Source organism: Corvus hawaiiensis, chromosome 6 (genome assembly GCF_020740725.1).
Source record: "Corvus hawaiiensis isolate bCorHaw1 chromosome 6, bCorHaw1.pri.cur, whole genome shotgun sequence".
NCBI classification, from domain to species: Eukaryota; Metazoa; Chordata; class Aves; order Passeriformes; family Corvidae; genus Corvus; species Corvus hawaiiensis.
In genome coordinates, this window is record NC_063218.1 from 39,943,419 (window position 1) to 39,957,223 (window position 13,805).

Below are 13,805 nucleotides of genomic sequence, written 5' to 3' on the forward strand. Positions count from 1 at the left end.
CCAGTCCTGAGAAGAACCTTCTGTTAGTCAAAGAGATCTATTAAAGTTCACATTTTCATTCCCAGAAGTGCAGGCAAAAGAGCATAATCTGCAGACTATTCTTTTGTGTTCCTTCCCTTAAGGTTCAGTTTAAGTGCCATCAGATATTAAAACTATCTCCCTTTTCATAGTATTTTCCAGTTAAATAAGAAATGTTAGGTGGTATCAGACAAAATTGCACCTCCTTAACAACATCTCATTCTGTTTCACAATAAATGTCTGGGCCTTGGGGAATGAGGGAAAAGGATCTAGCATCCATTGTCCTACAGCAGACACAGGAAAGTCTTCTTCCCCAGGAGAGCAGTGCAACACTGAACAGGTTTCACAGAAAGGCTGCAGAGTTGCTGTCCTTGTAAGTCTCAAGACAGGAGCTAGACAAACCCATGGATGGCCCAGTTTGATTTTGGTAATGACAACTGTACAACAAACAGGAGGTCAAACTGGAGGATCTTCAGGAGCCCCATCACACAGAATTCCTGATACTGCATTCATAGGTCACAAGGGGACCTCCAATTACACAGCACTAGAACTCCAAGGAAAATAACGAGACTCCATTAGTGACTCTGGAGTTCTGAAAGAGACCTCCACAGTGCTGCCTTCTCTGTTCAGAAATCTACTCTCTGTATGACCTTGCACAAGTAACAAGTCTGTTCTCCTTGGATTCCAAATCCCCATGTGTAAATGCAGCCCTGTCTCTTTCCCAAGCAGTTGTGGGGAGAATATTACTTGCAGAGCCTTGAAATCACTAAGAAACTAAATATTCCTTATGCAACACATTAGCAGCACATTTCTAACCCACTCCAGCAAGCTGTGCATTTTATGATTTTTTTTCATTTTGCTTTTTTAAAGTCAGTGAGCAAGAAACGTGGGCTGAGAAGAAAGTCTATTACGTGGCTGTTTCCCACACACTTGAGGAACTCAGGAACACAAAAGCAGAGGTTCTGCAAAGCTTGTTAGCATTTCAAGCTATTTCACCAAAACCAAATCTAAATCCAAGCTCAAAGCTTCAATTTCTCCTCCCACTGTAGATGCAGCACTTGCAGTTCACAGCCAAAGCCGCACCTCACCCTCAGCATTTTGTGCAACCAGCAGGGCTCCTGAGATCAGAAATGTAAAAGCTGCTGCTGTTCTTTTATCACAGGCCTCCAGCCTGTTAAGATGCGGATCAATAACAGAAGGAATCCTCCAAACTTGAGTGCTGACATATCAACTTTTGGTGCTAAAGAGAAAAGGCCAAAGGGAAAAAAGCGTCATGTTCCAGATCTTGCCACACACAGTAAGAGCTAGCAGAAAACAAGAAATATTTGTATTTCTGCTGTAGCAGCTTTTGAAACAACACTGATATGCAGCCCCGGGAGAAAAGCAACAAAACCATTTTCAGGGTTTGCATTTGCTTTGGACATTTACTAGAATTGGAAGATACTTTTGAAAAGGACAAATATCAGCAAGAGGAACAACAGCAGGACTACACTCTACAGAAGTCTCCAGCTGAAGAGAATCTCTGCAGCAGGTTTCAAAAGGAATGAGGAGTTAGCTCCAGCAAACAAAAGGAGATAAAAGGGCAAAGTCTAGAGACTAAATCAAGAGACCCAGAGGAACTAATTGTTCCAGTTTTTTTAATTGCCACTAACCACAGGTCTTAGCATCCACAAAAACATTTTCAGACATTTTTTAACCAAGGTGACTTTCTGATGTGAGAAGTCCATCCTGTACTTCCCTATTTATTCGCTGTGTACACAATCTCCCGACAATATGGAAAAAAGCCTAAAAGGCAAAAAATATAGACTAGGCTTTTTTCAGTTTCCACCATGACACAGTCAGTCTCTAGTAATTCAAAAGACAGACATACATTTTTAACATCCCCTAAAAAAAAAAAAAATTAAAACCCACATCCCAATGGTCACCTGCCCTATAAGTCAGGCTGCAGGGAGTAAGAAACAATGGCTATCCTTCAAGACTGCTAGAATTCCTATTTACTATAAGTAGAAGTGTAAGATACACTCCCCTGAGGTAAAGAAGAATATTACCAAACATTACTCTGAATTACTAATTTGTAGAGTCATTTGTATCTTAACTCCCATGCTCAACAACTAAGAGTGTCTAGTCTAGTGTTGCAAAGCTAGAACAGCTGATATTACCCTGGTACCAGCTGAAGATTATTTCTGCGTCCTCTAAAAAGGAAAATAAAAAACCCCCTACAGATCAGTGAAAATGGGTGGCACTTCGTGTTATTTCTGTACCACATTGAGCCTGCTGAGAGAGGGAGGAGAGCAGATGTTAGCACACTGCAGTGCCAGCGTGAAGCACTCCAGCAAGAAATGAGAAGTTTCCAAGGTTCCCTAAAGTACTGATGAAGATCTAATGCTCTACTTTCTATTTAGTGTCAACTACCTACAGATTCATTAGCTAATGATTCACAGTGGATAGTTTAATTAACATTACCTGCAGAAGTGGAAAGCAAATCCCTAAGAGTGTGTGTGTGTGTCTGCGTCTACATAAAAAAGCGTCTTCTGTAAAGCGACTCAATAACCTTGCTAAAGTAAATGAAATAAACCACAGCAAGGTGACAAGGGAAACTTAATACTCTAATTATTAACAGACTAATTTGTCTCAGCAGGAAAACTGCAAGAACCAACAAATGGTCAAAATAACTTTTAAGGTCTGTCTCAAAATTCAGGTTATTCATCATTTGTTCAGATACCATGGTGGGACAAATCAACACAGTGATGTGCCAAATAAGAGTTGGTAGGGGGGAGAATAGTATTAACACTAACCTAAAATGGAGCATGAAAAGAAAGCAATTCCCAAACATTCAGGAGAATTATGGACATTTAATAGGGCATAAGAAGGATGAAAGTTTATCCTAAATTGGATAAGACAGTCAAATCCCCTTGGATTTTTCTTCTATTGTCTTGTTTCCTTGCTGAGAGAAAAGGTGACCAATGTAAATTTAATGGACCAGCAATGCCAGCTCTGAAAACAGAAAGAGATACAAAATTTTGCATCCTAAATTTTGGAGAAAAAGGCATTCTTTTTCATCTGGCAACTTGGCTACTGCATTAATAACAGTGAATACTGAAGACAGCAAAGACAAAGAAAGCCATTTCTGATTTTCTCTCTTGGCAATAATTCACTTTAATATTTAGAGATTGTTGTATCAGGAAGTGAAATTAAACACACAGCATGGGATTTCTAATACAATCTGTTGGTCTAACTGTTCCCATTGTAGTCAATATTAAAACTCCCACTGACTACACTGCTAACAGAATTAGGTCAACAATGACCATTTTGAAAAGCCATTTAATTATCAAAGCCAGCACCAGTAAGCCATATAAGTTCAGAAGAATCAAGTTATATCAGACCAAGCCAATTGTTTCATATTTTCAGCATTTTATCATGTTTCATGCAATCCAATTTAAAATGCTAAATCAATTTGTATTGCAGAGGTTAGACACTTACATACAATAGATATGGTAAATAATTGTTTGAGTGGCATCTACTACTATCCTTAAAGGTTGACACTGGAAGTTGCACCGTCTTCATGTAGCAGAAAAAAGCAATGTTTGAAGTACTGAGAAAGTGTGAAGTATCTGTACCTACTTGCTGTATTTTTTTTTTTTTGTTAATTGCAGAAGGTTACTTCAGAGGAGTAGGACACAGGGCAGGAGTAGCCCAAAGGCCCTATCAGGAGCTCAGAGGAGGTTACCACGCACTGCAAACTTATTTGGCTTTAGTGGCTGGTCAGGTCTGTTCGCAGGTCCTCTAAAGATGGTTCCTGGAAGATGTCTTATTAAACTGGCCATACTAATGCAGAAACAAATCCTGAAACCTTGCAATTCATTTCACAGTATTCACTGCTGACTTGGATGAAAACAGATGATATATACCTTTAGAAGAGTGTACTCTTCTAGAGTTACATAGGACTACAAGATGCAGTGTGTACTGTGTTTTACAAAGGGTACAGAAGTAGGAAAAAAGATGGTGAAGGGAACATTACTTTTGCTGGTGGTTCTAAGAACATGTCAGTTGCTGTCCAGCACCCTCTGGATGGGTAAGGTAACATACAGTGTTGGGAACACTATGATAGAAAGTTAGCTACTAGCTTCACCACTGAGAGGAGCAGCAAATACCAGATATTAACACTTTAGTTTTTAATCTGTCTGATCCTGCAACATCCTGAGCATCTAACAGAAATCAATTTAGAGAAACATGGGAGCACTTCTAGTAAATAAGCCTCCCAAAATAGAGAGGTAAACACAAAATAAATAAAACATTGACATTCTGAATATTTTAGCAAGATACAGGCATCTTAGAAGACAAAGGAAAAGCCACACTGCAAGTTGGTCATAATTCTGCATAGGGGCATAGTAGCTAAAATAGTATCTCCTGGATCAGTTAGACTAGTCTCTTATTCAAAACTAAAGGTTCCATACAGTATGTGCTACTTTACTCACAGTCCTCAAGTCTTGGAGAAGTTATAAACTCAAACCAGGAAAAGGGGACCACCCTACTTATGGCTCTGAGGACAAGCGTATCTCACCTAAAACCAGGATTAAGCTAAAGATGAAACATCAAAGACAACTAACTTATCTAAGCAGGTATTTCCACTAGTAAATACAAAGAAGGAAGTCAGGAGCATAGGTCCTATCAAAAAGGATACAAGTACTGACATCCACAGACATTAAAATGACTACCGGATGGTTCTTTTAAATTATATCTAAAAGAATATACATAACCTGGTAAAAATAAAAGTTACAAATTTATACACCCATCTCAGAAGGATATGACTATTACTGAAGGAGAAGCACTTAAGGCAGAACTGAAGGAGACAACAAGAAACAAGAAAAACAAGGGGAAAAAAAGCATTTGTTACACGAAAAGACACTAAATGGATGACTGTGGAGCGAAGTCCCAAGTGTGACACTGGAAGCCAAAAACAACTGAAGAATAAAAATATTAGAGAAACTGTAAAGAGTGATGGTGGCCAGCTGGAGAGACAGGAACTAGAATAGATTTTTACCATAGTAATAGATAAAGAAGTTAGACAAGTCACCCAAACCTTTCCACCATTTTGTGTTCTTCTGAAGGCTAAAATGTCAATCTTTCATAGGAGCTTTTTGAAAGGAACACCAGAGAAAATGTCTATCTATTTATCAACTAAAACTTCCTATAAAACAGCAGACTGCTGAGTTACTAATGGCTCTGCTGACCAGAGAGAAACAAACTCCCCAGCCTTGATTACCTCTCAAAGCACTCTTCAGGGGAACATGTATTTACAAGATTAAATATGGCACTTCAGAAGATCAAGTGTTTCAGAGAAGCATCACATATGAGAGGTCAAGAGAAACATCAGTACTTGCCTGTTAAATGCCAAGGATTAACTGCCTCAGAAAAAGACTGACTTGGAACTAGAATGAAGCACTCACTCTTTTCTAGGCGCATGATCCAGTTGTCTCTATTTTAATCACTTTGCGGTGTGGTGGGCTCACAAATTGATGATGATGTTTTAGAATAAGACTGATACACTTCATAGCTACAGTGAATCATTAGAAAATAGAAACATCAGCAGCCAGACAAAGCTAGAGAGGCAGCAACTATTTTCTCTTTAAAAAAAAAAAAAATTGCACTGTTATGCTTTCAAAGGAAACAGAACTGAAACCATAACTTCACAAACAATGCTAACCTGTTAGACCTATGGGCTTCAAGAATGCTGACCAGCAACTAATGGCCAGCAACTAATCAGTAACAGCTTGCTTCCTAATCACTCTCATTAACACCGGACCTCACCTACTAGGTGACCTAGTTTGACTTCTGAGTCACACAGACACAAAATAAAACGAAAATAACAGACAGAGTTAATATTTGGCAGAAAAACTCAGAAGTACCATCTTGACATCAAAATTATTTCTACAGATTCAGGCAACCAACAGCATGGAGTATGATGGGAGCTTTTCTGGCAACTGCCACCTTTCTAAAGGCACTTGTTCTTTCACCACCCTGCTATGAAGACACTTGCCTTGCTGGAATGTGACTTAATGGTAAAGCAACATTATGCTGGAGAGGTTAGCAAAACCCTGCAGTACTGCTGCAAGGAAACAGTCATTGCCTGTTCACTGCATCGATGCAGCATTACTAGACATTATGACCAAGATACAGGTAATATAAAAGACTGTCACAAAAGATAAAGATTAAAAGAATAGAGAAAGTGAAGCCGCAGGCTACTATGAGTAGATCACAAGACAAGCTAACACTCTAACTAATCCTTGAAAAATTAAGTTCTAAGAGTAGATTCAGTATCATTCCCATTCATCCAGCACTTGTAACTTTCTTAGCCTGAAACTGAGTCTAAGATGGTGAATATAGTTAACATAAATTGCTGTGCATCCGGAAATGACATCCCAGTGCTAACTGCTTCAGAAACCTCTAGCAGAGAAGAAGAAAACCCAGAAAGTGATCACCAAGTTCCACAGTATTTGTGTCTGTCTTGAAAGCCAGTTTTGAAAAGGCTGATCTTCATCAAAAACAATGATGCAGTGCCATATGAGCCAAGAAACACAGACAGAGGGAAAAACAACAAAAACAGATAAAGGAGCTCTGGGAATAAAGTAACAAAGGCAGGTACTTACAACAAACAGCGATCCTGCTTTATGTGAACTCAAATAGGAAATTGCTAGCAAGAACATTACTTGTAGATGCTCAAGAAAGACAGATCAACTGCCCCATCTAAGATTTCCAGGAAAAAAAGGCCACATTTTCTGCAGTATACCGACCTGTCATGGATCCTAAAAAATCCATTTCCATCAGGATTTGAGTGACATGAAGAACGTATTGAGATTCTCACATCTCCTTTATGTCTCTTGTTAATTTCAAACGTAAACTTCAGGATGGCAAGGAGAAAAATGAAAAAACCCAGCCCAGATGCTTTCAGAAATCTTGTGGTTTGGGTACGATACCACTACCTCTACAACAAAAGGCTACCATTGATCAAGTCATCTCTCTTATCCACCTTCACTATGCCTGATGAGAACTTAACACCTGGCATCCCATTCATCTAAGGTTAACATGTCACCTTAACCTACAGACCTCTAACAGAGTAAACCTCTCTCTTTACCTCTGAGATTCCTTATGCTCCTCTCTCCACAATGACAGAGCTTGTCTCAGTGTTCTGGAGCTGTAGATCAAAAGCTCTATACTTGCTTAAGGTGTCACAAAAAAGCTTTAACCATTCCAATCTCTCCTTTCTCCTGCCAAGAAAACCTGGCTACTATTTGAAGGAGTTTCTTTTGCAGAAATGGAAGGTTGTCACAGAAACGAAAGAAAACACTCTGAAATACACGAGCACCCGGTGGACAGCTGTGGAGGGCAGTAAAGACCAAGACTTCACAAAAAGAGTCCAGGTTCTACCCATGTGCTCTTAGTAGTTGCTGTGCTAAGGGAAGTCAGAAGGTGCATCATGAATTGATTGCACTGCTGCAGGTTAGTGCTCCCACAGCACTGTGTCTCTAGCACAGAGTCAGACTAAAAAGAACTGGATTTAAACACACGCATGGACTTCTGTCACAAGGGCAAGGAAGAAGTTATTTCAGTAACTGGCAATCTCCAACCTCTCCCTTCACTCAAACTTTCCAAAATCTTTCCATCTCAGCCATCAAGCAAACCACATGCTTATTCTCACCACGACACACAAATCCCTCCTCGAAACTCACTTCTACCATTCCACTTGAGGAGCAATACAGAGAACAAAATCCAAAACCAAACCTTCTACCCAAGCACACACTACTGAGTAACCACATTGCCACAGCCATTGTCTTCCCTTTTCTCTCCCATTGCATAATGTTAGTTCAGATATGACTGCATCCAGACAGTTACTAATTAATATTGTCAAGTATCAGTGCCCCAGTCAAGGTTCCTAAAGAAGCTAACGACAAAATACACTTTAAATGAAGACTTTCCAAAAGAAGGGTGACTGCCTCGATATCTCACACCAATGTCTAATCAGACATGCACTTTTCTCCTTAATACATAAAAAAGTTAAACCAGAATGCCAGCTTGAAGTGGAGCACTAATTATGACACAAACTAGACTCCCAAACCAAACATTTCACCTGTGAAGTATCTGAAGGAGTTTCTTTTGCAGAAATGCCAAAAAATCTACCATATTATTCTCCAAAACGAATGAAAATGACCTACAAGACACTGGAAGTAAGACTTGCAGCTTTAATACAGTGGCACTTGGCTAGCAGGCTACCATCTCAGAACCTTTCAAGACAAGAGGCTGTTGGAAGAACTTAGATTTGGCAGTTCTTGCCAAGACTGTGTCAATAAAGCAATCAAAAATGGCAGGAGGCAAGTATGACAAATACTCATGTATCTTATGCACTTACAAGGAGACCCTTGCAAGATGTCCATCTGAGAAACCACAACTCTTGGTCCAAATCATGCCTTAACAAAAGGATTTTGAAGTGACAAAGCCAAATAACATAACCCTGAATCTTGTAAGCTTTCCCTAAGTGATTAATCATCTTTGCAAAACAAGAGCCTGCTTCCACAAAACCAGAAGGTCCATTAGAGTCTCAGTAAAACAGTGCCTACAGTTCTCATATTTTCTGTCTGGATGCTCAGTGGTGTCTTGAAAGAAATTCAAGAGATGAAGCATCAAAACAAGATTTCAGGCCTGTCAGGTAAAGCCCATCTTGTTAGGGAGACACAATAAAGACCTTCCTAGCTTGTGACAATGGCACAACTGACTGGATCCACTCCAGCACAAATCCTCCTACTAGGAAGGAAAAAGGACAAAACAACAGGGAAAAGGTGGAGACATGAAAAGAGTGTAATCTCCAAGCTCCTTCATATCTATATTCTGTCAGGCAGCCCCCTCTCAAAAGTAGACAGAGGAGTCAGCCACGGTCACACCTTTAGCCTTAGCTTGAAAACCTTTTTTGAACCGTAGTGAAGGGTTTGACTCAGGCTTTCAGAGCTGGTGCACTGTCCTATATATATGCTTTTCAGTCTGAGAGATGAACCAAACCCTTATTTCTGTATTTGCTCCCATAGTTACTGCAGACAAAAAGGGACATAGATGGCCAAAATTCACCTACAGAAACACCTTCACATTCTGATTATGGTGACAAATTCAGAATTACAAATGAAAAAAATTAGATTGCCACTATCCAAGGAGATCTAGAAGCATCACCCACAGTCTTCAACATCAGAGAGCTGTTCTAGACTAAAGGAAGTCTACAGAAGAGACCAAATCAAAATTCTTGGAAAAGTCAAAAGAAAATAGTTTAGCTCTAAAAATCTAAATTGACTATGTGATGCAAACATAAAACCCTCAAATAAGAACTTGAAATTAGAAAGTTCAACATGTATAATTTGTCTATAAAGAATCTATTTTTATCAGTTATGCTGGAAGACTAAAGTGATGTCATTCTCCATTCAGAGATTCTTATTCCACAACTCAGGAAGCCTTTTCATTTTAGCTTAGGATTCTGCTAAAGCTAACCTTAAAACCCACTCATATCAATCTATATGTTAATAACCTAATATTACAATCTGTATATATATTACAAACTCTATTAAATGCTTTCATATAGACATGACTAAGTTTACAGTTGACGGTTGCATTCAATAAGCAGTAAGATGACAACAGTGACACGTTAAACACTGGGAGCACATGTAGAGAGGGAACATCTAGTTAGACCAAAAAACACAGGTATAGTGTATGTCCCTCCTCCTTTCCTGTCCTTAAAAGCTGGTGTAAAAAAAGGATATTACTAACACCTATAAAAAACACTATTTCACATTCTTATACCAACACTACTTCTATTGTCATCACAAACTAAATGTATTTATGAATGAATTCACCCTTGATTGAGACACAAGAGAGGCTTTAACTTAGAGGCTGTAAGTACACAAACAGTGCATAGACCAAGTTTTTCATGCCCCTTACTAGGCCGTTAGGTAAACAAAACTGAAAAAAGACAAAATGAATTTCTGAGGAGAAAAAAACCCTCTGAATCCCACAAAATATGAAAGTGAAGGAAGGCTTGTCTCCCAGGCATCCTGCACAAGCACAGCGTTCACTCCTTGCCCAGAGCTCTATGTATAATAAAACCAACAGGTGTTTAATGTCCCTTACATCTTTCTCCTAATCTCTGGGAAAACAAGAGAGATTATTTACCAATTACATCAACCAGATCAGAAAGATAAAGTACCAAGGCAATTTTCTGGCTTTTATGGAAAAAAAAAATCACTGTATTTCAGGAGAAAAGCATGAGCTGCAGACAGCTAGACACAATAGCAACACCCTTCCCTGTATCAGATCTGGAGACACAGGGAAGTCAGAGCATCTAAACCACAGGAAGAAAAATCATCCATGAAGAAATACATCACTGCACAGGTGACCAAGCAAAGAAGGAGGGATACAAGAACCAAAAGGAGAAGCAAGAACTCTGTGTAATTGTGAAGTCTCAGCAGAAGAAATCAAGTGAGTCACGAGAAGTTCCAGCTCTACGGACCCCTGCACAGCAGCCCTCTCCAATCAGCCAAGAGAAATAATGAAGCAGAGAAGTAAAAAGACAGCAGGTCTTAAATGCACAGACCAGAATTCGATATGAAATATTCAACCAACAAGTTCAGGCACTGCACATTAAGGAATAAACACTTCTTTTGCTCAGTATGAAATGAAAGACAACCTTAGTACGGCTGATTGAATTGCTTCCCTGACTGGGTGCTCTTACTGTGTGAACATTATCTGCAGGGGAACACACTTCTCTGCAAGCATTTGCCTGGCTCTGTGAATGAAGAACATACCATCTTTTACTTTCCCAGCAGAACAAGCTGCCCCAGACAAATAAAATGGAATAATGGAAATAGTAAGGTCTATGCTTGCAACACACCCACTTCACAAAAGCGGGCCCAGCAGCCACCATATTTCTGCTCTTCCAGACCACAAAGATGCTTGAGAAAAGCTATTAAGCAGTGACCCTTCTGTGCTATCTCCCCTCATTTACATTTTACACAAACAAAACCACAATGAGACAGAAAGACATTCTCTCACCCTGTACTTCAGAATATTTAATTGCTGGAGCATGAAATGACAGCTTCACAGAACAACTTTCACAGAACAACTTTCTATGAAAAAAATAATCTACCACCACTTAAAAAGTTAGAAAGGGATTAGCATCTTGCTTTTGGGAATAGCTAGTGTTACTAATGTCCTTCACCAAGGGACTTCACCCTGACACAAAGGACATGGAACTTTAACAATGTGCCATCTCAAGTATGTGCCACTGCAGCAAGTGAAGTGCAAATTAAAATAGTAGGGAAGTTGACAGCATCCTTTGCTGGCAGCTGCAACCTAACAACCCAGATTTTTTGAGGGGTTCACAGCTCCCATCAAACACACCTCCCTACTACACTACAACCATAGACTACTTCTACAACCATGCTCAGAATTATCCTATGTTTCAAATGAGATATACACAAATGGAGGAAAATTCAGTGAAATACTTAAGACTACTCAGGGAAAATCCTGCATTTAAAAGGAAATTACCAAAGACAGGCTAGAAAGGTTATATCCTCTTTGCTGCTAAAATGGATTTTAATCTAAATTCCTGAGCTTTTGGTCTACATGCCATCTAAAGAATACATTATTAAATTCTTTCATTTATTGGAAAGGGTTTACAATAAATTTTTCGCTGGGATTACACTGGGTATCACTCGAAGTCCAAAAGCAGATGCTGGAGAACAGACTTTAAAAGTTTGTCAGCAGAACCACTCAGCAAGAAGTACAGTGGCTAACAGGAATATTCTCCTAAGGTGTGGATGCACAGTCATTGCTCACTTTGACACAAGAGGCCTTTTTCTCTCGTTACAGGAAACTAAGCCTTAACACAGATTCACAATCACCAAATTTAAAAAAAAAACCAAACCAAGAAACCCCCAATCCCAGGAATGTCGGCTAATTTGACAAAGCTATAGAGACAGAGCAAGTAAAAACAACAGGACATGTTTGGCTGTCTCCTATAGCCTTAGACCAAAGAATTAAGTCTTGCAAATCCTCTTAGTGATTCCTGTTCTGTCTCAAGATTTGACAACTCTAGTAAACTTTTGGTTCCCCATCTGTTCCATAGGAGAAAAATATTCTCATTTTCTTAATTTAACCCATCTTCTAAATGTGGCTGAGATAGCCTAAAGTGTTGAAGGTAGCGTACAACATCCTTCTTTTTCACAACAGAAATTACAAGACCTATTTCTAGCAACCACTACTCTAATTATTGATTGATTTACTTAACCTGTTCCTACAAGAAGCCTAAGGTGTCTTTGACTGATAAACAGTAAGGAACCAGAAAGCAGTCCTGTGCTGACAACAGACTCAAGCAAGAGGGCTAGGCAGCACACACACTTACTCAAAATCTTCAAATTCCAGATCATTTCCCTCCACAGATGGGCTTGAGTTCTCTGAAGTGGAAGCAGACGAGGAGGAAGAGCGGAGACGGTTTTGCTGATACCGCATAGAGCGTTGTCGAATGCTGTCCCTCCGGGAAAGATACTGGATCATCCTCTGAGCATAATATGCAGCAGGAGACAACCTGAGCAAGAAAAAGATACATAAATACTCATTACATAAGTATAGAATGACAGCCAGTCCTATTTTTCCTTTTGAACTCCAAGTGCCAGGGCAGTAACATCCTATCAGAAAACTGACTGCTTGCATTTTATCCATGAGTAAGATAGAGTAAATAAAGAAAGCAAGGAGAAGTAATTTTCCCTTTATACACTATACTCCCACATGATCCCCTTTGCAAACAGAAGCACCACACAAGTACCTACAGACAAAAAGCTCATCCACAACACAGAGAAATTGGCTTCTCAGGACTCTCTGGAGCTCACCGATTCATTTATTACCAGTTCACTCAAGTAAGCCCATCAAGCACCACTTCTAAGAACCAAGCCCAGTCCCAATGTGAACTCTGCCTGCAATGCCAAACAGCAGCACCGTTCAAATAAACATTGAAGGAAGGTGCTGTTGTTTTGATGGTACTTATGGAGTACCACGGAATATCAAGCAGGAGAAAAAAGGTTTCACAGCTTTAATAACTTTGTAATCTAAATTATAGGGATTTTATATAGCGGCAATTTCAACAGATCCACTAGATATATGTTAAGTGGAGCTTTAAAAGCCTTGCATCCCACCTGAAAGGAAACCTTTCCTCTGCAATTAACTCTTAATTCTCTCTCATGCATAACCTAGCATTTGTTTGCATGAGCTATCACACACCAGTATTACTCCCTTGAGACAGGTAAACACATACTCCCTTTTCTTACCCTGTGCATATCCACAGCTCCTCGCACATGCTTTCTGTGACACAGTTACTCAGTGTTAAAATCCAGACAGCTCAGATGCTTCATTTATCATTTCATTAGCCTTATTTGGTTAGATGTGAATTCTAATTTGGGCGGAGGACAAGTTCAGGAGACAGACTACACATTCAGGGGGGTAAAAACTTAAGCCAATAAGCATCAAAAGGGTAAGAGGAATGGCACACTCTGCTTGATTCCTCCAGAATGTTTTATGCACTGTTTAATGAGTTACACCTGCTCATGCTTACATAAAGAAGAAGGCTTTGCTGGACTAACACATCACTTCTCTCTACTCCCCATAAGACTTAATAGGCCAAGTACAAAAAGCAAGGTATTACAGATGTGCAGTCATAAATGAGGAGCTGTTCTCTTCTCTGGGCTTTTCCACAAGCCAAAGCA

General features: G+C 39.5%; 1 protein-coding gene across 3 annotated transcripts in view; it reads right to left on the bottom strand.

The window, feature by feature from the left end:
* The window catches only part of AMBRA1 (autophagy and beclin 1 regulator 1), a 129,298-nt gene that overhangs the window by 79,422 nt on the left and 36,071 nt on the right, over nt 1–13,805 (bottom strand). For all 3 annotated transcript variants that reach the window (XM_048307294.1, XM_048307293.1, XM_048307292.1), the window contains one exon: nt 12,452–12,634. In XM_048307294.1, the coding sequence (XP_048163251.1) occupies nt 12,452–12,634 (183 nt within the window). The remainder of the gene's footprint in view (nt 1–12,451; nt 12,635–13,805) is intronic.